Genomic DNA, 26516 nt, shown 5'->3' with positions numbered 1-26516 from the left:
GCAGGGACGTGACATGGCATTGTATGTTTGTAGTTGTGTCTGTATACTACTGTCTGGTATGGGCTTGTGTCTGTATGTGTATGTATATAGTGAACATTGGGTGTGGCATAATATGTGGATATTTTTATAGGCATGTATGCTATGGGTGTGGCATGGATTATCTGTACTTTTATATGTATGTAGCAGACACAGGGTGTGGTATTTTGTGTGTATAGAGTGGCAGTTGCTTATATGTGTAGGTATGCATAGCTATGATGGTTTATGCGTATGCACAGATGCATTTATAAATATAATAGGTTTGTGGCGCGTATGTGGTGGGCATGGGATTTCTTGCATCTGTATGTGGAGATGGTGTGTCATGGAGCATACGTGTGTGGAGGGTGAAGCAAAGGAGGAAGAGTGGTTGAGGTTTGCTCTGTGGGGAGGGTATGTGGGGATGTGATATGCAGCGAGTGGCAGGGGAGAGGTGCATCATTATGTTTGCGAAAGGAAGATGACAAGGCGTGTAAGGGGGAGTGAGTAGGGACAGGCACAGCATGTTTGGAAAGGATATTGGTGTGATCCCTGTTTTCAATTACAGCTTAAGAGTCTGATGTCTTGTTGCTTCGCAGTGATAGTTTTATACAGGAAGAAGGCACAGTTGCTAGCCTTTCACACGTGGGGAAACGCACGGTGTTTTAAGGCAGAAAATCACTTTATGTGTATATTTATGTGTGTGTAATGATAGTAGGTTTCCTGTAGCAAATTCTGGGGAGGGAGAGGGAGCTCAGCCTCACAAAGAGAAGGAGCATATCCCTGTGATGTAACTTTTCTCTTCTTCCTTTGCATGAAGGCTTGTTTGTGCTCCTTCTCTTTCTTCTCCTGCACTTTGCCTTCTATTCCTTCATGATTCTAGCTTATGTGTTTTGAACCTAAGCATAACAACCTTGAAAACTAAAATGTGAGGTGGAATAAAAATATGGATAGACTGTGTGGGATTGCAGTACACTTTTGTGTAGAATCATGTTGGATTTGGTTTGCAAAGGTTTTAGGATGTATCTGTTGCTACAAGGAGGAGTAAACATCAGAGAATGAGGCTGCGGATGGTGTAGTATTGGTAAACTGATTACAATGTGACTTAATGACATGTCCTACTTCAACTTTAGTATTCCATCACACATCTTACTCCACATCAGAGAAGACACAGTATCTTAAAAGTCAATTGAATAAAATGGATTTATCTCATCTCCTAAACTTAGGAAAAATTACAGGCTGAAAAACAATGAACAAAGTATTTATAAACTGTTTCACAACATAAGTAAATATTTTCCATTTACCAAACTCCAGGTATGGAGTTTTCCTTCATGGTCCATTTTGACATTCCTGATTAGATACCTTTAGCAGTCTAAACTCAGCAGACATAGAATCTGCAAAGAAACACTGAATTGTTGCTGTAACTGCGCAGGTAAAATTGCAGAAATTGTACTGGAAAAGCTTTACTGTTGTGCAAATTCTTATATTGGGCAGCTGCTTAGTTGCACTTGACAGCTGATAAGAAAAGGATGAAATGGCATCTTTTTTTTTTTATTCTTTTCATATTTTTCAGATACTTTATTCAATGAATGCTTATACTTGAATTGCTCTCTGTTATAAGGTTAGTCCTGTTTAGGTTGTTCTTTCCCTCTTAATTCTTCATAGCTGCATAGTTTAAAATTCAAAAAAAGTGAGGAAGGAATTAATTTTGACCAATTAACACCAGACCTTTTAGTATAGGGAATATCAGTGTTCTTACAAATCAGAAAGACCACTAGCTTATTGCTTTCTTATTTTAACAATAAACTGGAATATTTACTCATCTTGGTTAAAATTAGGGCTAACATGGGGCTAGCAGATGTGGAAAGTTTAAAATAAAAGCCAGATTTTCACTGAAGCATGGCAACTATTTTTAGGTTAGTGTAGAAAAGTAGTACTAATCTTGGCACTGTGACAATATCGATCTGAATGCCAGCAGAAGGCTAGACATTAACAGTACTTCAGCTGTTTTGTCAATTAGAAATCAGAATAACTGCAGTCATTTCATATAAATTGTTATCAACTTGTGTAATAGTTCTGGTAGTGTTTCTACTGAATCAGAAGTACACATAAACGGGATATGCTAAGTAGGACAAAACTAGATGAAATTGTGAAACCAAAGATTTCTCCCTCACAGTTCAGACAGTAGCCTCGAGCTAGTTTAGACAATAGTCACAACATTCACTTGCATTCTTTCTAATAACCTTTTTAGGAAGGTGATCCATATACTCCATAGATTTCTTCATTTTTTTTTCTCTTTATGTTTTAGCAAAACCTGTTACAATTTCTGATCGTGCTTGATCTATGTATTTTGGGTGACTTGATTTGAATGTGATAGGGTTGAAGTCCAGCTGTCTGAGCTTTTACAAAACAGGTTTCCCACTTGAACTTTTGACACGGGGTGGGATATTCTAATTGTTTGTAAAGCTTCTGAGAAGGAAGATTGTAAACATAGAGTAACTTCTAAATGGTGTAAGTCAGATTTGCATTCGTAAAAATGTAGGAAGTCTTTATCCATTGTTACAACAGAAAAAGGTACACATAAGGCATAAAAAGAGTATAATGATGGACTTAAAATTCACAGCATATTGGTATCTCCTCTGTCAATTCCATGTTTATTTTTCAGGATCAAGAAATTACTTCTATGTCTCTAACAATGTTTAAGCTAGTTGTTCTTGAGATTGAAGGGTTTTTTTTACTAGTAGTTTGTGAAGATCAAACTTTTCTCTCAGACTAATTTTTCAGAAAATGTACTGTGCTATGAATGTCTAAAAATCTGTGTATAGAGCGTGATGCTACAAGACTGCATGAAACCAAATGGATTATTTTTGTGATGAGGTTAATTTTGAGTACAGTCCCTGTGAATGATGTTGTGGTGGAAGCTGCCTTAGTTTCTATTTCAGTATGTCTGTGTAGAGTCTCAAAGCTACACGAATGGTCAAAGGGAAGTACCTATCTCAGGTGTTTTGAACTTAGGCTTTTGCAAATGGAATTTGAGTGTCTCGATGCCTAAGGAAGGATTTGTTATTTACCTCGTCAAGGAAAAGAAAGCACAGAATCTGTAAGATGCATGATTTTTGCTGACTCCAATGACCTCCCTCCTTATCCCGCCCCATCCTCCCTGTCACCCCCCCTCCCCCCCCCAAAAAAAACACAATCAAAAAAACAAAACAAAAACCAAAACCCAAGCAAAACTACAGTATAAATTTAAGCGTTTAAATGGACTAAAATAATTTCTGTTGGGTACAGGGAGGTAATGGAAATGCAACAGTAGTTGCATTGTCTGAAATATAAGGGCACCTCAGCTGATACAATCAACTACAGCCAACCTCTTGAGTGATTCCCTCTGGGTTGTTATCTTTGCCTTGGAGGAACCACTGCATTCATGCTAGAGAAGGACTGGAACTGGAAATGTGCCCTTTTCTGGGCTTGCGCATTTATGACCACTTGGAACCACAAGCTGCTGCTGTGTAGCCCACAAGAAAGTACTTAAAATTTGGTATCAAGCTGCTGCCTTTAAAATATTGGCCATACTTCATGGTATACTCTCTTTTTTCTATCCCAGTGTTTTTCTGTGTTCTCCTTCAGGCAGAAGGAAATAGTAAACTCTGTTTTCATTGGATTTGATTGCTGTTCAACTGGTTAACCAGTATGTTCTGTAAATTTAAATCAATAAGGAGACAAGACATCATCAAATCTGCATAAATGTGAAACTCTACTAGTATGTCAAGTTTGTCTGTCTTCAGAGGTTGAAATTGAGGTCAGAGCTTCACAGAGGAAAGGCATTTCCATATCATGTCTCGATGTTATGTAGTAGTTATCTGAATATTAAGGGGCAAAATGTCTGAGTGTGCTTGTAGTTCTGAAAATGGTCTATAATCTATTTCTTAAGCAAAAGTATCAAGGTTATTTTATTTTTGCAGAAATTCAAGAACCATAAATTTTGGCAAATACTAATAATTGAGTGTCCAGTTTCTCCTCTAAATCTCAACCTCTTACCTTTCTTGGAACAGTTTGAAAAAGATGTTTTGGAAATGCTACTATGGTGCTATTTCCTTTGAAGTCAGTTATAATTGCTGCTTGTAATCATGAAGAGGTACCTAATTTTGTCTTTTATAACTGAAAGCTTTTATTAATTATACACTACATATATGGTGTGTGCAGCCACAACACAGATTTTGTGTCATCTTTTTTTCTGGTTCATACTCTAGAGAGATTGCCTTGCAGAGAAGGTTTGCTCATCATAATAAAGATTTCACACTCTCGGTACTAGGAAAACATCAGTTCTGACATAGTGTTTATGATGCAGATCAAGCACTGCTTTGAAATGGCTTTGTAGAAGCTATAGAGTAATTTCTGTAATGAACTATACCTTTTAAGTCTCAAATATATTTTTGAAGAGCAGTTACTTGGCGGGGGGGAATATTAGTACTCAAAATTTTTGTTTCACAGGTGCTTAGAAGAAGGGATTCTGCTTCAGCCATGCAGTCAGGACTTAAGCTGTAATTTCATTTACAGTTTGAGCTAAGTACAGTAAGAAAAAGAATTGCCTTTCTGGATGTGGTATTGCGTGGCTGGAGGGAGGACTGTGTCAGTCCAAATTAGAATGGTGCAAACTCCTGGGGAAATGGACGTGCAGAAGAATCTCCATGTGCAAATTCTGGGAGGATTTCAGGTCTCCATTGTCATGCCATCAGTGTGTTAGTTTGTATGCTAATGTTGGAGACTGGGAATAAAACTTGGCAGTAAAAACAACTATACGCAGAAGTGATGATTTAGAGGAGGAGTTTTGAAAGGTGTACTCCTAAGGGCTCTGATGAATCTGTGGTGTGGATTAAATTTGGATGACTGAGATTGAACGGCTATCCCTAAGCAAATATTGCTGCATTAAAACAAACTGACACCAACTTTTCTCTCGGGGAAAAGGATTCTCGCGTATGAGTTGGCCGGGCTCATCGAGAGGGCTTTAAACTAGATTCGAAGGGGGAAGGGGATAAAACCAGGCTCACTAGAGAAGAGCCTAGGGACCGCACGCCAATGTCGGGAGAGAAATCGGCAGCCCAGTTCAAGTGCATCTATACCAATGCACGCAGCATGGGCGGCAAACAGGAGGAGCTGGAAGCCATTGTGCAGCGGGGTAGCTATGACTTAGTCGCCATCACGGAAACGTGGTGGGATGAGTCTCACGATTGGAGTGCTGCAATGGATGGCTATAAGCTCTTCAGAAGGGACAGGCAAGGAAGGAGAGGCGGTGGGGTATCCCTGTATGTTAGGGAGTGCTTCAACTGTCTAGAGCTCAATGGTAGTGATGACGAGGTCGAGTGCTTGTGTGTAAGGATGAGGGGGAAGGCCAACAAGGCACATATCCTGCTGGGAGTCTGTTATAGATCACCTAGCCAGGATGAGGAGGCAGACAAAATATTCTACAAGAGGCTGGCAGAAGTCTCCCAGTCGCTAGCCCTTGTTCTCGTGGGGGACTTCAACTTTCCGGACGTCTGCTGGAAATACCACACGGCAGAGAGGAAACAGTCGAGGAGGTTCCTGGAGTGCGTGGAAGATAACTTCCTGACGCAGCTGGTAAGCGAGCCCACCAGGGGAGGTGCCTCGCTTGACCTGCTGTTCACGAACAGAGAAGGGCTGGTGGGAGATGTGGAGGTCGGAGGCCGGCTTGGGCTTAGCAACCATGAAATGGTAGAATTCTCGATACTTGGTGAAGTAAGGAGGGGGGCCAGCAAAACCGCTACCATGGACTTCCGGAGGGCGGACTTTGGCCTGCTCAGGACACTGGTCGAGAGGGTCCCTTGGGAGACAGTCCTGAAGGGCAAAGGGGTCCAGGAAGGCTGGACGTTCTTCCAGAAGGAAGTCTTAAAAGTGCAGGAGCGGGCTGTCCCCATGTGCTGCAAGAAGAACGGGCGGGGAAGGCGACCGGCCTGGCTGAACGGGGAGCTCTGGCTGGGACTCAGGAAAAAAAGGAGAGTTTATCACTTGTGGAAGAAGGGGCAGACAACTCAAGAAGAGTACAGGGATCGCATTAGGTCGTGCAGAGAGGAAATTAGAAAGGAAAAAGCCCGGCTACAACTCAACCTGGCTACTGTCGTGAGAGACAACAAAAAATGCTTTTATAAGTATGTTAATGACAAAAGGAGAGCCAAGGAGAATCTCCATCCTCTGTTGGATGTGTGGGGGAACGTTGCCACCAAGGATGAGGAAAAGGCTGAGGTACTCAACGCCTTTTTTGCCTCAGTCTTTAGTAGTCAGAGCGGTTATCCTCAGGGTACTCAGCCCCCTGAGCTGGAAGACAAGGATGACGAGCAGGATAAACCCCCCATAATTCAAGAGGATGAAGTTAATGACCTGCTACACCACCTGGACGCTCACAAGTCTATGGGGCCGGATGGGATCCACCCGAGGGTACTGAGGGAGCTGGCAGAGGAGCTTGCCGAGCCACTCTCCATCATTTACCAGCAGTCCTGGTTAACTGGGGAAGTCCCGGACAACTGGAGGCTCGCCAATGTGACGCCGATCTATAAGAAGGGCCGGAAGGAGGATCCGGGGAACTACAGGCCGGTCAGCCTGACCTCGGTGCCAGGGAAGATCATGGAGTGGTTCGTCTTGAGGGTGCTCACGAGCCATGTGCGGGACAACCAGGGGATCAGGCCCAGCCAGCACGGGTTCATGGAAGGCAGGTCCTGCTTGACCAACCTGATCTCCTTCTATGACCAGGTGACCCGCCTGGTGGATGAGGGAAAGGCTGTGGATGTGGTCTACCTGGACTTCAGTAAGGCCTTTGACACTGTCTCCCACAGCATTCTCCTAGAGAAACTGGTGGCTCACGGCTTAGACAGGTACACTCTTCGCTGGGTGAAAAACTGGCTGGACGGCCGGGCCCAGAGAGTTGTGGTGAACGGAGTTAAATCCAGTTGGCGGCCGGTCACGAGCGGTGTTCCCCAGGGCTCAGTACTGGGGCCGGTCTTGTTCAATATCTTTATTAATGATCTGGACGAGGGGATCGAGTGCTCCCTCAGTAAGTTTGCAGATGACACCAAGTTGGGCGGGAGCGTTGATCTGCTCGAGGGTAGGAAGGCTCTGCAGAGGGACCTGGACAGGCTGGATCAATGGGCCGAGGCCAACTGTATGAGGTTCAACAAGGCCAAGTGCCGGGTCCTGCACTTTGGCCACAACAACCCCAGGCAACGCTACAGGCTTGGGGAAGAGTGGCTGGAAAGCTGCCGGCTAGAAAAGGACCTGGGGGTGCTGGTTGAGAGGCGGCTGAACATGAGCCAGCAGTGTGCCCCTGTGGCCAAGAAGGCCAACGGCATCCTGGCCTGTATTAGGAATAGTGTGGCCAGCAGGAGTAGGGAGGTGGTCATGCCCCTGTACTCGGCACTGGTGAGGCCGCACCTCGAATCCTGTGTTCAGTTTTGGGCCCCTCACTACAAGAAGGACATGGAGGTGCTGGAGCGTGTCCAGAGGAGGGCAACGAAGCTGGTGAAGGGCCTGGAGCACAAGCCTTATGAGGAGCGGCTGAGGGAACTGGGGTTGTTTAGTGTGGAGAAGAGGAGGCTGAGGGGAGACCTCATCGCGCTCTCCAACTACCTGGAAGGAGGTTGTAGTGAGGTGGGTGTTGGTCTCTTCTGCCAAGTAACTAGCGATAGGACAAGAGGAAATGGCCTCAAGTTGCGCCAAGGGAGGTTTAGATTGGATATTAGGAGAAATTTCTTTACTGAAAGAGTGGTCAGGCCTTGGAACAGGCTGCCCAGGGAAGTGGTGGAGTCCCCATCCCTGGAAGTATTTAAAAGACGTGTAGATGAGGCCCTTAGGGACATGGTTTAGTGGACATGGTGTGTTGGGTTGACGGTTGGACACGATGGTTTTAGAGGTCTTTTCCAACCTGTATGATTCTATGCTCTGAATGTCTGAGAATGTGTATTATATAGCATGATTCTACAAAACTGCATGAAACCAAATAGATTATTTTTGTGATGAAACAAATTGTAATTTGAGCACACAATCCCTGTGAATGTTGTAATGGAAGCTGCGTTAGAATCTGTTCCAGTATTTCTGCTTAGAGTCTCAAAGTTACTTGAGTGGTCGAAGGAAAATACCTTTCTCGGGTGTTTTGAACTTAGGCTTTTGCAAATTGCATTTCAGTCTATGCGTGGTGCTTTACCTGCTCATGAAAAAGAAAGCACAGAATCTGTACCCTGCGGTAGATGCATAATCTACCCCTGTGATGGACTACAGTCAACAACTGCTTCATCCATTTGATTTTAATTTTCTGCCACAGGTCTGTTGATCTCCAAGCCCGTAAAGTGGATGATACGGATTTCCCCGTGTTCCGCTTTGAAGTGATTTGTAGATTTGACTGTTAATTGAATTGTTTGTTTTGTTTTTTAGGAATAATGTCTAAATGCTTCATCATGTACTGTTTTTATTTGGAAGTGCATAATCTTAAAAGAGGAATAATGGATAAATATCTGAAGAAGGAAATATTCAGTTGTTAAATTTTTTTTTTAAAGAAAACAAACTGAAGAAAAGATTTACCCATCATATATAACTAACAGATGATGGGGATAAAACTTTGTTAAACCTGTTTTTTCAGCTTTCTCTTTATGCATGTTTATAGAATATACAGGGATACAATTAACAGCTTTTTCCAAATTTCTTAGTGTTTAAACAGTAGTTGTTGGTTCAGCTCAGGAAAAAAAATCCAGTCTCTAGTCATGAAAGATTAGGTAAGAAGTAGTTTATTTTTCCACGTGGTTGAGGTTTGTTTTGCCATCCCTGGTAGTGGTTAGAACAAAATGTTTTAGAAGACAAAGTGTGAACTAGGTGGGTCATAACCTGAATGGAGGGTTAGTCTTCCATGTAGCTCCTATCTCAGAGTAACATAGGGGAAGCAGAACTTGTAAAACTTTTTTGCAAATAATATTGTAATGCCTGTTTCTTTTGGTTAGATACTGGATTGAACCTAATATTTCTGTCATGCAGGCTAACAAACATCAGTTACATGATAGTGAGTATTGATAAAATCCTATCTTTCAACTGAATTCTAGGCCTGCAAGTAATTAGGTCAATCACTAATTCTGCAAACCACTGAATTTCCCATTCATAATTTTTAACAAGTTAAAGTAGGAGCTATCACACTCAAGTCAGTCTGAATGCAACTTTGAGTTTGTCCTGTGCCTCTTTGGTTTGTATCAGAATTTACAATTAATTAAATGTTTAAATAAATTTGTGTCACAGCACCTTAAACAACAGTGCTGGTAAGGCAGCAGTATGTGAAAGTATGCTTAATGTGTGGGGCTAGTTCAGAGGATTGCTGTCTCTTTGGTGACTTTGTAGGAGATGAGGTTAAGTCTTGCATTAAAGGATGGTCAGCTCAGCTAACAGGTCAGGCTAACCTGTTAGGCCTTAATACCTTGGCTGCTTGCAGTAATTAAGCCATACCCTTGAAAAGGCTTGATTGGTGATTTCCAAACATGTTGTTGGCAGTAGGTGACTGCCCTTCTGAAAAACATACAGGAGATTGTGATGTGAGCTATTCGGTCAACTGAGAATGAGCTGGTGTGCTTGAGACAGCAGGCAAGGCAACCTCCAAGCACCTCCTGCTCCATGCTAAGAGGCAGCCGAGTTGGAAAGGCCAAAGGCCTTGAGACAGAGTTGTGCAGCTACAGACATCAGCTCTGAAGTTCACAAATGACCTTGATCTGTCACCCACTGAGAACAGGGCCTTGCAGAGCCAGACTGATGCCCTCCAGTAAAATGTGAATGATGTGGTATGAATACCAGTGCTGGCAAAACAAGAATGATGGCTCTTCTGGAAGAAGACCAAGTAGCAAAGTGGGCAGTGTGGCCAGCTGCTTCTGCCTGGCAGGTTTTATTATATTGGACAGCACTTACTCTGGGGAAACTTTAAAAGCAATATGGCCCTTATAGGCAGCCCTAGGTTAGCGGAAGGCATTATGGAAAGAGAGAGATGTTCCCAGGTGTATTTGATCTTGCTCTCTGAAGGTGAGCCTTGACTGTTTAAGATGACCAACACAATAAGAACAAAAGGCTTTGCCCTGGGTTCTGGTAGAGGGTGTCCAAGGAAAAAAGAGGTTGGCGACCACAACAGACCAGGATGGCTGGGTCTTTCAAGTGCACAAAGTCAAAGCCTGAGACGGAGCACGGTGAGCAGCTGGAGCATAGGAGTGAGAGCCTGGAGGGCAGACAGCATCTGTGTGTTGAAATAAAAGACTCTGCCAGTCTGTCTCTGCTGTAGACGAGCTTGGTTCAAGATGACATCGCCTTTCAAGGTTCACTTTGGTGTGTTGTAATTTTATTGATTGTACAGAAAGCTTTATCATGGGTTCTAATTTAACACCAGCCTGTGCCATCAGCTGTTGCATCTTCGATATCACTTATTTCAGTTCTGTTGGCAATGCACATCCATTCGCCTAACACTCCTTTTGTTGCCTAGATACGATTACATTTTGCTACTTGCATGGTGTTAAATGATTCTGCATATCTGCCTGTTTAATGCATTAATTGTACATTTCTGGAGGAAATGTCAGCTAGCAGCAACTCTCTGACCATTAGAGAGCACTCTATAGTGTAATATGTGAGATAATCTGAAATTTATCGTAAGGAAAGATTGTTTTCCCTTCTTCTGCCTCCATTTTTCTGCTGTATTTAAATATAGAGATTTTTAGGGTGCCATTCATTACTTTAGTGTGCTCATGAACTGCCCTGGGTAGCAAAGCTGATCTGCTGTCACTATAGCAAGAGGCAATTTCAGTAGCATGGTGAAGGGGAAATTGCACAGGCAAGAATTAGGTGTCTCCACTGAGGAGGAGAGATGAGCAGCAAGCTGGTGGGTTTTGTGTTTGGTAACAAAAATCTGCACGTCAGGGGAACTGAATAAAACTTTAATTTTATTTTTCAGGATTTTCCTTTAAAACATCTTGTTCTTACGATGCCTATTACTGCATAAATAATACTAAATAAATACTGTTCTTGCCAGTGAAAACCTGGAAGACTTGATGCTTTTTACATATGGCAATATTTACAATTTAACTAGGAATTTTGCTCTGTCAACCATAGGAGAAGGGAAATGTATGGATTTAAATTCCAAAGTATTGTCTGCTTTGGTGACAGTGACCCAATGTTGGGTTTTATTCCTGACTTGATAAAGAATTCAGCCTTGTTTTCAGAATATATGTGTCTTCTCTTTTTGCTGATGTTCTTTGGGGTCTCTCAGACTTCATCTTCCCTCTTTCCCAAATCTACATTTACCCATAATTACTCACTTTAGCACACTACTAAGGAAGGCTATTTTTGAGAGTCTGGTTTTTAATAACTTTTAATTTGAAAAGTTGACAGGTTGAAAGTCCTTATCTACTCTGATTTCAGTGGAAATTAGATAGATAAATATCGCTGTGGAACTGAGCCATAACAGCTGAGCTGTTAACAAAGCTGTTTCATCTGTAAAGAAAATAGTCCTCTTCTATAGAGGACTGAATGACAACTGAAATTGCATCATTAAAAAAACCTAAGGACTATCAACAAAATTAGTAGTATAACCTTATTTTGATCTTGAAATACTAGTTGATGTGAATTTCTAAATGTTTTAGATAAACCAGGATGAATATTCCTTTGTTTCTTTGTAGAGAAAAATGAACTTTTTTGAGCACATTACAGTTCTTTGCCAGACTGGGTACAAAATCACAAGTGTGTGACTCCATCAGAAAAGGTTTCTTCAACTCACTAATTTTGGTGAAAACCAAAAAGGAGAGCTTTATCACTAACTCTTAGACCAGAAGAGAACAGTATATGGTGCTTTTAATGGTGGCAAGCTAACTGTGGTGTACCAAGAAGTTGTATTCTAGGACTAGTGGCAATAAGTATGTTTAATAATACAGAAGGGGAAGCAAAAGAGGGAGATTATTCTTCTTGGATTGGACAGATTTGCACAACGGATACTTTATTTATACAATAAACAGATTTAAAAAAATGGTAGTTACTGAAAAAATTTAGTGTAAGCAAGTATCAGGTCATTTTTTAAGGAAATACTCCCTTTTTAGCTCATTATAACCAGTCTTTCAAAAGTACAGTGAAGATACCACCAAGAGGGGTCAGTTAAAGAATGTAAGAAATGGCTCAAGATTCAAGTAATAAGCAATTACAGTTTTCTCTTGTGAGTTTTGTTTTGTTTGTTCTCGCAATTCCTTTAAGAATGTAGAGATTTTCTGTATCTCTTATGTTTACAGGAAATTTAGAGTAACATTTATTACGTATGTTCAATCTCATCTATCCTTTTCCTTGTGCACAGATTTGTCTGTTGTATTTTGGGTTTTTATACAATTAAAACCACACTTTTCTAGAGTTAGAGATATGCTGTCATTAACACAGTCAAATTTGCTACCAAATGCAAAAGCAAAGAAAGAAGAAATATTCTTTTTACATTCACGGTATTCTTAATTGTTATTTTGTATTATTGTATACAGGTATTTTGAGGGCATGTCATTGTCAGCACTATCTGTAATTGAAGAAAAATCATATTTGACATGATTATTTGAATATTTTTTACAGTGATTGAGCACTTCCTTGACTGATGGTTTTTGGTGGTTTTTTTTATAAATAGAAACAGAAAACTAGAAGTTATGTGATTAAAATCAAGTAAAAAATAAAAAGGATGGCACTGTTTACTTCAGAGAGGTGATACATAAATGTACTCAGGGTATTTATTTAATTAATGGAAGTTTTAGATTATCTGGAAATGTTCAAAGAATAAATATATTATCCTGTTTGCACCTTCTCTCTTTTCTCTGTGCTTGCACACATTCAAAATCACGTTACAAATGTTCATCTAGAAGATGACTACCCCAGTTATCCCATGCCTGTTCTTCATTTGGGGGAAAACTAGTATTGAAGAGCCTTTAAAGAAGTCCCTCTCTTCTTCTGAGATGCAAATGCAATATGACTGTAGAGGCTAATACATTTTTTTCAGAGTAAAAGAGATGCTTTCATTTTTCTAAATATTCTTGTTCCATAAGAAATAATGCTTTATGATATGATAACTATAGCTAATGCATACAAGAACAAATAAAACTTACTGTTTGAGGGAAAACAGCTTCGAATCTGTTTGTGGCCTCATCTGTGACTTGTGTAGCAGGCATGGTACCTTGTGTGTCTGGGCAAGTCACACACTTCTCATATTCAGTAGTAAAAGCTGCATTTTTTTTCAGTTTTAACTGGGATTCCTAAATGCAACCATATTGGTCTTATCTGCTGTCATGTATTCGAAATAGTTTGTCCGTCCAACTTTAACTTAAAAGTCTAAAGATATCTCACATAAGCGTATAGAGATTATAAGCCCTTTTCCCATAAGAGTTGCCAATTTGGTGGTAGGTTTAGATTTTCAGCTTGGCCTCGGTAGAGAAATACTTACTATTCCCAAAAGCCTGTGCTATGATTTGTAGTGATTTGGCTTTTTAATGCAGGAATTAGTGAGTAGTTGGAAATACTCAAAAGTCTTGAGCACGCATTGTAGCTGTTTGTATTAAATAGTAACTTGCTCATACCTTACAAACTTAAATGCTGTGTCGCCTTCATACAGTGAGCATATATCCACATCACTGTACATCTGTGAATCTACGGTGTGAAGAAAAAATGGATAATAACAGCTTTGATACTGGCAAAGTGATGGCACACATGTAAACTAGTAGCAGTCTGCAAATATATATTTAAATCTATATATTTATGCATATAAGTGGGAAGTGTATTCTAGATGATGTGACTTTTGAGGAATTATCTGCAACTGTAGAATAATTAAGTTGAAAGAGGATTTTTCGTGTTCTATGATACTGAATGTTCAGATTCTGGACCAGAATTAATGAGATCTAAGTTCACTCATCTGTTTTATCGCAGACCTTGTGTGCTTTCACGGAGGTAACTTCCTTTTTTTGCAACTTATTTTTTTTTAACCTGTAATGCACAAGAATATTCTGCCACTTTGCTCTTTAGTGATCATAAGTTCTATGAGGATGGCATATATGTCTCCTTTTGCTGAATGAGTACTGCAATAAACACAATTAGGCCTGTGTTTTGACTGTTCTTCTGAGAAATTATCCCAATATATACTATTGTTTTCAGGCTATAAGCTGCAAACTGAGTAGCATATAATATTAAAATGGCGTACATGCAGATAATTCATAAATCTATGAATTGCCAAGCTCAGAAGCAGTCAACCAGTTCTAAAACCAGTGTTGATGTACATAGTGTATTTCAGCGTAAATGCTGAAAATACTGACAGCAACGAGTATCGGATGTAAAGCAGAATCAGAGCAAACCTGAACCTGTGGTCAGCCATGTGGAACTGCTTAAAGCCAAGAATGTCTCTCTTCTGAAGGAACTAGAATTGTCCTATTGAAATATATATGCATAGGTGTTTTATGCTTTGAACATCTACAGTCACCAGTCCGTGAATAATTGTGCTGCTCCAGTTGCAGGAAAAGGAAGCGTGATTAAATTTGTTGGTCCTATTGAGAGTTGACCGTTTTATTGTCCTGTCGTGGTTTAACCTGTTCTGAGATGTGTGGATAACTGTGCACGGAGGTGGTGGGTGAAGAAAGTGGCTTTTGCTGTTGTGTCAAAATCGAGAAACGGCAGTATGCAGTTAGACCTGAAATCAGCCTAGGATGTACTGGAAGAGGAAAACAGTTCTTGACGGTGACCAGAAGGAAATTCAAGTTTTCTAATCTTACAGTGTTTTTTAGGGAGATATTTTCAGAATTGCCGGATGTGTACTTTCTGCTGTCTCCCTTTTTTTATGAAGACAGAGCCAAGCTTATATTCAGCTTTTTTTCACTCTTTGCTTGATGTACCTTTTTTCAGAACCACCTCTTGTTGAGCTTCCTTTTTTTTTTTTTAAAAAAAAAAAAAAACCCAAGAAGCAAAGCAAATAGTTACCATGTATGTGATATGTGTTGATGGCCAAGGAGTAATATACCTTGATGCTTGAGTCAGGAATAGCATATTCTTAGTGAAGGACAGGGGAAAGATTTCTTCCAGTTGTTTTTCATGTTTTTGTTTTGTGTGGTTTTCATATTTACCTTTTAGCATTCAGAAAACTCTCGGCTCTTTTGGATCCCTCTTTCTAGCTTTTGTTTCTGGTAATGTGGGCAGCAAATGGACTCCATAAAGGTATTCTCTTTATAGGGGGAAGTCAATGCTTGTGACTTTGGCTTCTTCCAGTCTATGCCATGGTTCGTTAAATTCTGATTTACCTTCTGTTTTGTTTATTGCTGTGTTCCTCGGGCAAAATTTCTCAAACCTAAATATTTACAGTAAGTTGTAAGTCCGGTCAATATCTCCTTTGTTTAGTTTTCTTTTTAACTGTTGTCTGATGCTTTTCTCCTTTTGTGGAAACGTTTTCCTATATAATCTTAGTATTGCCTGCTTTTTCCCTTGAGCATTTTCTTTCAGTCTCTCCACTTTCTTTTTCTTAGGAGATATGTTAGTAATATGAAGTTCTGGGTGAGAGGTATTTTCAGTTTTTCTTGTAGCATTTCTTGAGGTGCTTCCCTTGCTTATATAGCAGTTGCTGTCATATCTGTGGCAGTAAATTCTTTAAATCTTTAGATTGTTATATTTTATCCATATTTACATACCTGGGCCAAAGTATTTACACTGTAGACGGTGAAGGAAGGGACCTGAATAACTGGAAAGTGTCTGATTTCTGTTTTCTGTAATGGGACAGTTTTAGGACTGTGCAACTAGTGCATCTTTGTAGGTGACTTGCTATTGCTAGAAGTTTCACTACTGCCTAAAACACTTCTTTATGGGGTATAAGTGTGGCTTCTGATTGCTTGTTTAATGATAATTAAGTTGCTCCACAATTTTTTGCAGTTAAATCTTAGCACTAGGGAGGAGCAGGTGTACGCGTGGGTGTGGCCCTGTTGTGTATATTGAAATAATTTATAGTATTACCAACTAACATGTTGAAAACTTGATATTAACAGTAATTTAAAAGAATTAAGCACCTAAGTAAAAGGTGAAAAGACTCTCTAAAAGCTGTTTTTCTTGTTGGTCTTCTTAAATTATGTTTTTTTCTTTCTGTTTCTAGGTTTTCTCAAATAATGATGAAGCCCTTATTAACAAAAAACTACCCAAAGAACTTCTGTTAAGGTAATTCTATATAATGTGTTAAGGAGTAAAAACCTGAGGATCGTATGTGGCTTACAGGCCACATGAGAAGTGCTATTCATTCTTTCTTAAATCTGTCTTGAAATAAATAGCAACATACCTGATTTAATTCTTGGAATTCTTGAACTTGTTGTCTTTTGGTTAGTCTTGATTTGTTTTAATGTGTTCAAATTATACTATACCTTGGAAGAATTCCATCACATCAAATTTAATAGTGATCTTTTCCTTGCATATCGGAAAAAGAAGTGAAATAAAATGTCCAAAAAGCTTTGGTGCACAGAGTAGTCAGCTCTTCCACACTGAACAGTGTTTTATCTATCTGAAGAGCCTATAATCCTTTCCCTAATGTAGTTCACACTCTTCGTGTCATGAACTTTGTTATAACAAAATAAAATATAAATTCAACTTCAAAGCTTTCAAAAAGTCACTGCAGTGAAAAGCGCTGCCTGTTAGCATTACTGCCAGTCTGTGTTATATAAGGTAGAACCAACAGGAGGATTTTTCTTACTGTAGTCATTCGGCTAGTCATAAATTTCATCAGCTTGCTGGTGTGTGAGTAGGTCACCTTTGCAGGAGTTAGGTACAACACCAAGATCAGTAAGTTCAACCCATGACACTGATGGATGTCTTCACGCTGTCATCTTGTTGAATGTTGATTTCAAGCAAAGTGTAAACTGCCAAATGTGGAGATACTGCTCGACTGGATGTAACCACTTCGGAGCTGGAACCGAACCAGCTCAGCAATGTCTTCTGTAGCTGCATATAGGTTTTGTTACAGCCCTCTCTTTGAGGAGAAAGAAAAAAAAAAGTGTTCACTTATAATGGTGCAATTACAGTTTTTAGTGATGGTGTTATTAAAATTGAGCTGTTGTTTTCTTCTTAATACACTAAAGGGGTGTTTGGGTTATCTTGTATGTATGTCTTTTGCTTCCTGTTTGATTTGAAGTGGGAGAAGGTCTCGAATAATGATATTTTGCATCTTGTGTCTGAAGAAAGTGCTCTTAAAACATTATGACTTCTTTTAGTGTCTGTACTATCACAATGCTCTCTTGGTGGCATTAAAGAAGCAGTCTGTTAAAGGAATTAAATTTTGAAAGGATTTTCATCTTTGTTGAGAAATACTCATTCCATATGGTGACAGTGTTGTAAGTTAGACTCATAGAACTGTTTAGAAAATGTGATTAAAAGACATGCATCACTGAATGATGCCCTGAACAGAAATTCTAACAACTTTGCTTTGTTGCACTCAACGCCACACACGATAAAAATCAATTTAATATGCTGCCTCCTTAGCAAAGAATCATAATCTGCAAGCACTTCTTTTCTAGCAGTAGGACTCTCCAAATATCTGTGGAAATGACTGTCCTTTTCACTGTTTTGGTTGCTAACTCTCCCATTTATGTAATTCAGCAGAATTTGTTGATGTGGTTTAGATAGCAAAAAGTATTGTGCACTGAGATAGTAAAGACATCTTCCTTTGAAAGAACTTACTGATTATGTAGCATGCCTCAGTTTTCATTGTAGGATAAAAAGCTTCATATCTGTGAAGCTATGTAGATATTAAATTCCTAAATAATTGTGTCTATGCTAGTTACATGAGTAGCATCTATATAATTAATGTGTTGAGGTTTACTGTGAGTATTCCTGTGTCTAACTTCTAGGTGTCAGTTTCTTGAATTGTGTATTCCAACACCAAATTTGGTAAGTTCTTTAAAATGTAGCTTGTTTGTTTCATTGAGCAGTATGTTTGTTGCAACATATGTTTTATTATACAGGATATTTTAAGGAACTCAGCAGAAAAAAACCCATGTGCAAGTAATTGGACAGTACCAGTGGCTTAGCTGGTTAGCTCTCATATTCAAGATAACTTCTTACAGAGCAACTTGGAGGACATATAGGCTCACCTTGGATTTGACCAACTGAGGAAGTGGTGCAGCTAGGCACTGCCACTACACTATCGTGGCAGTGTCTAAAGAAGCCGTTTGCATGGTTGAAGTGCTTCCTGGGGCTCAAATGACAAAACAAAATAGCCCAGGCCAAGCATACACAGAACTGATTCAGCCAACCATCTAGTTCTTGTGCACGTATGCAATTGCTCTTTGCAATTGCACAGTGATCTGCATTGCAGCTGTAGCCAGTAGTTGATGATCTGAGAAACTGAATTGGGACAGTCAGCTTTCTCAGTAAAGATCATAATGATCTCATGCTGAATGCTGGGACTCAGGTGATGGTCTGCCCATAGCCGGACAGAAATAAAATCCACATTTCATAACGCCCACAATATTATGCTGACCATCAGGGCTTTGGAATGGAGAGGAAGGGGGTGGGTGGGAGAGGTGCTCTGTAAACCTTTTGAAATTGTACTGCTGCAGAGACAAACTCACCAGGCCAGAGGCAGAGCGTGTTAGAGAGAGTGTTATGATGGGACATGGGTCTGAGTTCTCACCCCTGCAGAGTGTAGATACCTAGGGAAATTTAGGGGTGCAAACCTGGCTGTCTAAAGGATTATCAGTGGGGAATTTGTTTTATGCTTCTGCACATAAATGCTTGTGTAAGACTGAGCCTGAATGTCTTTCAACATCGAAAACAATTTATGGTCGTGCTGCAACATGTTTTAAAATTGTTTTGTCGTGTGGTTATGACAGGAGAGATTAAATACTGCCGCACTGAGGGTAATTAATATCCTAATTATTTTTACTGTATTAACTATGCAGTCTACCTTTTAATTAAAAGGAGAGTAAACCAGTTGCAGTGGAAACTCAACTCAGTTTTGCTCACAGTGCCATAACTGAATAGTAAATACTGTTGAAAGAGTCATCAAATGCATTTAGTTTGTTTCTTGCTTATATCAGATATGTATGAAAACTGTTGGAAAGCACTACAGCTGTTTTTTAAAAAAACATGAAATTCAACACATGGAAAAAGAGTGGTTAATATCTTGTTACAAATATCTGAAATGAAATGTAAACAGAATTTCTTCTATTGCAAGAATTGGTCTTGTTCTCATTTGCATCAAGTATTTAAACTTCTGTAATCTGACTATAACAAGCAATCTGTTTTTTTTCTCTAAAATTGAGAAATCTTTTTCTGATGGTAGGCTTTGGAAATACTACCACTCTCAAATTTATTCATTTGTTGCTATAATTGCATATGCTAAAGTTGAATAAAGTAAGCTCTTGGTCTTACTTAAAGTAAGCAGTTCTTACTCTTTCTCATTATTATTTATCTAACAACCAGAATTAAATTGGAAAATTTTCAGGCCGGTGTCATGTCTCTTGCACATTTTCTACAGAATATCTACTACATGTGTAAGTAAATGGCTGAAATCTTCAGCTTCTCAAGGCAACAAGCTCATTTGAAAGGATAAGAAACCAGAGATTATTTGTTCCTTCTCAAGTAGACCCAGATAACTGGGCAGAGGAGGAAGAAGATATCTGACTGATATGGACAGTGGTGGTTTTGAAGAAGACTCTGGTTTGGAGGGACCAGTTATGCTTTGAGATAGGTAGAATAGCTTGAGTGGAGAGAGGGAGGCATTTCATTCGTAACTTTTTCTGGTTTATAGGCATTTATTTTTATTTGTAATATTGAAGTAATTTTTTTTTCGTGTGGAAGAAATAGGCTGCTTCTAAAAGCTTTGATTTGTACTACTGTTCAAGGTAAAAGAAAAATGGTCACCACTGTTAGCTACTGCAGTGCTATTAGTTTGCCAGTTGGCAAGGAATGCTCTTTCCCCTCTGCTCTTATGTATTACAAGAAGTGAAAGGTTGAATAAATGCTCAATTGTATGATGTTTGAGTAAGAATCCTGTGGAGGTATTATAAATCATGTAATTTAAACAATGTTTTCAGACAATTGTAGCTTTATTTTTTTTCTTAGCCTGTGTGTTTATGGAAAAGCATCATTTGATTGTACAGTACATTAGTTGTGGATTTGCATTGGTGTCTAAAGTTAATAAACCCATATCTATCATCAGAAGAATCAGAAATCAAGTCAGAGATAGACTATTGCAATTTTAACGGTAACAACTTTTCCATTAAGATGTCACAGCCTTGAAGATGATATAATCTTTTTCTCTTTTTCCTTGTAAATTGCTGGAAAAAACAAATGGATGTTTAAAAATAAAGTATGAGTTTGAAAAGCATTGGAAACAAAAAAAACTGAAGTGAATGTAGTTAATATTAGAATGTTCTGGCTTTCCAACAGCTTCCAAAAATATTTTTTTATGTTTTGTGCTTGATAAAAAGTAATAATACATGTTTGAAAATGGAGGTATAGTCAGTACTTTTGTCATGTAGAAGGACAGATAACATTTGTTCATTTGTATTTTAACTGCCAACATTCTGTGCTATAAGATTTTGCATGAAAATGGCAAGCTTTAGAAACAGAGATGTATATTCCTTTCGATCACTTGAACCATTTTCAGTTCCTTTCTGCCTACCAACTTCATAAATTGTACCACAAATGTAGAACCTATTATGAGTTCTGCTATAAACCATAGTTATTGGGTGCATGTACTTGGATAATAGATCTTACTCATCAGACTCAAAATTTGAGTGCTCAATCAGATTTAAAAGAGGATAAGCAAAGTTTTGGGACTCAAATTAGGAGAGAAACCCAGGAGTTGTGTTCCAGCAGCAGCTTTTCTTGTATGCAAGAATATGCAGCTTGTCAGTTGGCTAATGAAGTATTATATATGTTTTCATGTTTCTATTCTTTGTTTTTATTACTACACATTGCTTTTTGTTCAGCTTTTAGTGTGTTCATTATTGTAGAGAAGAAAAGTTACCAGAAGCTTAAAATTAGTAAAGTCCAACATAGTATTTGGTATATTTGAAGTGCTGCTTTACCATCTGTGTGCTTAACTGTGGGGGAAATAGAAAAGAAATACAGCAAAGGTTACAACAAGAAATTGTCATAACGCCATTGGTATTTCTTAGTTAGGTACTGTAGGTACTCAAATGGCCCACAATTGCTGTAAAATTTGGCTGCTGTATCTTAGCGTACGCAGTACCGACTGCTGAGTCAAAGAACTGAAAAATATAAACTTGTATCTGGAACTGATCTTAGTTGGTAAGAATTTTGTAAGCAGACAAACAATGCATGTATTTTGAAGGGGTAAAAAAAAAAATCTATCATCTCAAACATGATTCATTTTCCCCACTTCAAGGGTTTGTATTATTAAATAGGGCAACATTTCACCCTGAGTAGCAAAGACTGCTGTTCAGTGTTTGACAATCTCAGGAAAACATTCCAGTTTTATAATGCATATGCAGTCTTTTATTTTGATTTTAGACCATTTTGCATCTCGTTGAAGTCCTCTATAGTAGTCTGCCAAGCAATTACAATATAACTATTTAGAATCAGAAACAACCAAATTGATACAAGTACATGAACTGCATTCGTACAGTTTATGAACTGAATTGATTGTATAGGAGTTGCTTATGAAAGTAAAACTAACTTCTTTTCTGTATATTTTCACAAATCTATGGTTTCTGTAAAGGGAAGTCTAATAGTGCCTTGTACAAGTAACTTTCATTAAGTAAAGTAAGTCCTTTGATTTAGCATGCCTGAAATACGTCTGTCCAAGGAATGGGTGCAGAGCAGCTACAACACTCCAGTCTCACACTAACTACTAAATATAAAAACTTCTTTAGGTAAGGGTAAGGGAAACGTATTTGTTAACTAGAAATATGGAGACTAACGTTGACAGGAAGCAAGCAAGAACAATACAACTGATAACAGCATAATATCAAATCCAGCCTCACTCCTGTGGAGTCATATACTTATTTCCAGTGGTCCTTACCTCCAAAAAAGTGATCAGAAAACCAGCCGAGCAAGTGATCAGAATGAACCACAGGCACAGGTCTTGGACAAGATAAAGCCTCTGGAAAGTGATTACATATTTTGATCTTTAGCGAAGGAAACAACAGAATGGAAATTCTTTAGGACAATTTAAGACTTACTGGGTTTTTCAGAATTCTTACGTGCTTAAGCAGCAATTGATAAATAATATTACACTACCAATACTATTTTTATTTGTTTTAACACGATTTACCCAATGTTAAAATGGATAGTCATTTAGTTTCTCTGTACCTTCAGCCTTCAAGGTAGTATCTAACTTCAAATATACATTGAGAATGCAACAAGTTGCAATTTTGCAAGCTTTTGTTAGAAAATTTTCCAATTATTCTGAAGTAGGAATGGGTTTTAAAACTTTCCAGTGATTTACCTCAAACTCAGGACAGAACTTGTGCTCTGTCTGAGAAAACAGAAGACTCAATAGCTTGATGGTCAGTGTACCCCTTTCAGAATATGGAAAGGGTCTTATGTTGACCTTTTTTTTTTTTACACTGCTACATGTATTGTTTGTCTGCTTAAGAAATTCTTGCCAAGATCAGTTCCAGATGCAAGTTTATGTTTTTCAGTTCTTTGCCTCACCAGTCAGCACTTCGTATGCATTTTCTGGATTCTTTGTATGAGATGCTGAACACTTGCAAATGATTATATGATCAATTAAGTTTGGACTTTTGAAACTGGAGTAGGTAGCTGCCATCCTCCATTTAATATGCTTAAGTGATTTGTTTTTGTTCACAAACAAATGCAAGAGTAAGCTTAAAACTGAATGTTTTGGGCAGAGATGTTTCAAATGGAATTCCTTTAAAAATGTGAGTGAGAAGCTCTAAGAACACAAGCAGAAAAATGCACGCTAGTGCTCTTGTATACTCTGTTAATGCAAAAGAGGAGATTTGGGAATGGAAGAGTTTGGGTTTTTTTTTTTGTCAAGATGCTGAGTAAGATTTGAGAATTGTGAAAAGGAAATACTTTCTTTAATGTTTCTGCTTGAACAATGGGGATTTTCTTATAAATGGAGTACTTGAACCAGGTAATGCTGAAGCACAGATATTATCTCTCAGTAAGAACATGCTTGTGACAAAGGATTAGTCACACTGGAACAAACAAAAGTAAATAACAAGCATTTGAAGCAGGAGTAACAGCTAAAGGGGATATAGCAATGACTTACACAACTCTTGGAATCATACATTACTGTATATTTTGTTTCATTTTGTTTTTTTTTTTATTTGCTATTAAGCTTCTCTTTAAAATCTGTTCTTTAACTAATCAAGACTTAATTCCATTTAGAGCTTTATTTACCTTGAAACTGTAGTCTTATTTAAACTCACTCTCTTGATTAACAAATTATCAAAGCCAAATGTTCAGAAGTATCAATGATATAAAGTAGTCATGCTTTTTGTATGGAGCTTTGGGAGGCAGAGGGGGAAATGTTCTTCCTCATTTCCGTGCTAAAAGTGCCATAAAAACGTAAAGGCAATTCAAAAGATACTCTAAGTCCCTACAAAAAAAAAAACCCACTCATTTTGTTAAATATTGATGTTAGACAGTTTAAATAACAATATCAAATACTTTTTCTTTTTGTCTGTAACTCTTGAAGTATATACAGAAGAGGTGAGCTTTATCTCTGTCTTGCTAATGAAGACACAGGCATGAGGAAGAGAAATCTTTTGTTCAAGGTCATGCTCCAGGCCAGTAGCAAAGCTACAGGTTGGATCAAGTCTACCAAATCCTAGTCCAGCAAGTAACCAAAGTTTCCATAAACTTTATGGCTGTAGCGATCATGGTTTATGGAGCATCCCTAAGCTGCATACCACCAGGGCATCATGTTATTTTTCCACGTCTCTACCTAGCCACTAGCGTGCAGGGTGGGTATGGTTGATTTTTGGCTGTTTGGTGCCCAAACTATGTAATCCCTTCACTTGTGGGAAACGACAGACTCTAGGATAGTTGGAATGGCCAGCAGGTTGGATTGGGACTGTGGGCTGCAAGTTAAACCACTCTGAACTAATCATTAGGCTAACTACTTTTATTTAGCAAGATGTGTTATAGTTGCCAAATTTGTACTTCATAAAATCACTTCATAAAAATAAAATTTATATTCAAAATAATATAGAATAGTTGAGGTTGGAAGCGAGCTCTGGAGATCTAGTTGTGTAGATGTGGCGCTTAGGGACGTGGTTTAACGGTGGACTTGGCAGTGTTAGATTTGCAGTTGGACTTGATGATCTTAAAGGTCTTTTCCAACCTAAATGATTCTATGATTCTAACTCCCCTGCTGAAAACAGGGTCAGCTAGAGCAGGGTTGTTCTTGGCATTGTCCAGTTGAGTTTTGAATATCTCAAAGCATAGAGACTTGATAAACTCTCTAGTCAACCTGGTCTGGTGTTTGACAACACTCCCAGAAAAAAAAAAGTCTTTCTTTAAGTGGAATTTCTTGTATTTTAGTTTGTGTCTGTTGCCTCTTTTCTGTCACTGGACACTACTGAGAAGAGTCTGTCATGTTCACTCACTCCCATCAGATATTTATACACACTGATAAGATCCCCCCCAACCTTCTCTTTTGAGGCATGTTCACTAGGACCCCAGATCCTTTTCTTCAAAGCTGCTTTTGAGTCAGGCAGCCCTCAGCCTATGGGTGCATGAGGTATCCTCCCCAGGCTGTGCCTTCTTTTGTGAATTCCTGTCTGCCCATAAGTAGTAGTTCATTTCTCATTTATCAAATGCTTTTCTGTAGATTAGAAATCTTCAGCTGAGCGTAATTTTTCTTTACAGAATTCTGTCTGCTGGTTGATGCCTCAAAAAAACCAAAACAAACCACAAAAAACCAACCCCCCTTCCCCCCCCAAAAAAAGCCTATGCGCTAGATAAGAGCATCTATAGCTAAAACTTTGACAAAAATCCTGCTAATGAAACTAGAGTCATACGAGCTGCAACATGCAGGGTTCTAGAAATTACGGAACATTGTAGCCTATGCAGCACTTACAAGAAGTGATTAAACTGGACAGTCCATAGGGCTTTTAAAGTTAGAAATCTGGATCATCCCTTTCTACAAATATTCCAATTTTAGAAAGGCATGAGGGATGTTGTGGAGATGTGCATAAAGGATGAGTGTGGGGGTGTTGGGAATCCTCTTAGCTTGTTACCACATAATTTCTGGGTAAAGCACATGACTTGCCTCATCCTTTTGTTTCAAAGATAGTATTTGGTCTTTAATGAATATTGCCTTGGGAAGGGAGAAAGGTGATTTTTATTTAAAATAAAAAAAAGACAGAAAACTCGTAGCAAAGAAAGGATTCTGAAACTTTCTACTTCAGCTTCCCTTTTAGAAGCACCGCAGTGAGATTTCTAACCAGTATTATTAAAGACTTATTGTAAGATTCTTTTCTAATAACAGTTGTTACAGTTTTTCTGCTTAAGAGCCTCGTGTCTTGCTATTATATGACTCAGGACAACCAATGCAATGAGGCGATTGCTCAAAATTTTTAGGTCAACAGCCGTTTTGAGTGAAACAGAGCTAAGCAAGGATGCTGAAACTGATTGTAGCACAGATCTGACCTTGTGTGAAACATTAGATAAAATCTGTTTCATGGGTTGAGCTTTTCTTAGACGCTTACTATACGTAAGTTTTGTGTTCGAGTCTTTAACTTGACTTCTAAAGGGTTCTGAAAATATGACCTTTTAAGTTGCATTACTCATCCATAATATCCAAGTAAATATCAATCAAAGATGCAGCAGGGATGCATTTATGTGCTGTCTTCCATATTTCATTTTCAGACTAACGTTACTCTATAATTTGCATAATGTAGTTGTATCTGTTAGCTACATAATTGACACTGCAAAAGAAATTGCCACATAATGTAGTTGCTGTAATCTGTATATTTGATGGTAAATTAAACAGAACTGGCCCTTCTTGAATTTATCATTGGGCATTTTCTTTCAGATACTAAAAGAATTATGTGCTGAAAATGTTGCAGTTGTGTTACATATGGTCATACTTAACGAATAAGTAAAATTTATTTTTTTAAGGAGTGAGTAATATGATCCACTTGTCTTGCAAGTAATGTATAGGCCATAAAAAGTCAGATGCTGTCCTGTAACTATAAAATGAATCCAGCAGAGCTGATTATTTGTAGAAAAAGCTGACTTCTGTTTCCACTGAAAATAGATGTTAGGCATCCTGTGGACAGCCTGTTCTCTTGCAATTGTTAATACTTATGTAAGGATTGTGTAGCAATAATCATCTTGGCAAAAGAAAAGGTTTGACTTGTAAAGAAAGGTTTTTTGGTGCCCCGTTTGTTATTGAAAGACTTGCTGTGTAGATCTACTGAGCAAGGCATCTTAGCCTGAGTAGTTTACAAGTGAAAATTGCGGGGGTAAAAGTTCCTGGAAAGTTTTGGAGTGTCTCACACGGGTTCTCG

The 26516-nt window shown here is 38.7% G+C and overlaps 1 protein-coding gene across 2 annotated transcripts in view; it reads left to right on the top strand.

Annotated features, from left to right (window-relative positions):
- FBXL2 (F-box and leucine rich repeat protein 2) overlaps positions 1–26516 on the top strand; it is a 62122-nt gene that overhangs the window by 1098 nt on the left and 34508 nt on the right. For both annotated transcript variants that reach the window (XM_075143155.1, XM_075143154.1), the window contains exon 2: positions 16163–16224. Coding sequence is in view for 1 of the 2 variants with exons in the window: in XM_075143154.1 (XP_074999255.1) it covers positions 16163–16224 (62 nt within the window). In the remaining variant the exon portion in view is untranslated. The remainder of the gene's footprint in view (positions 1–16162; positions 16225–26516) is intronic.

The sequence above is a fragment of the Calonectris borealis genome, chromosome 2 (genome assembly GCF_964195595.1).
Source record: "Calonectris borealis chromosome 2, bCalBor7.hap1.2, whole genome shotgun sequence".
NCBI lineage: Eukaryota > Metazoa > Chordata > Aves > Procellariiformes > Procellariidae > Calonectris > Calonectris borealis.
This window is presented reverse-complemented; position numbering and strand designations above follow the sequence as displayed.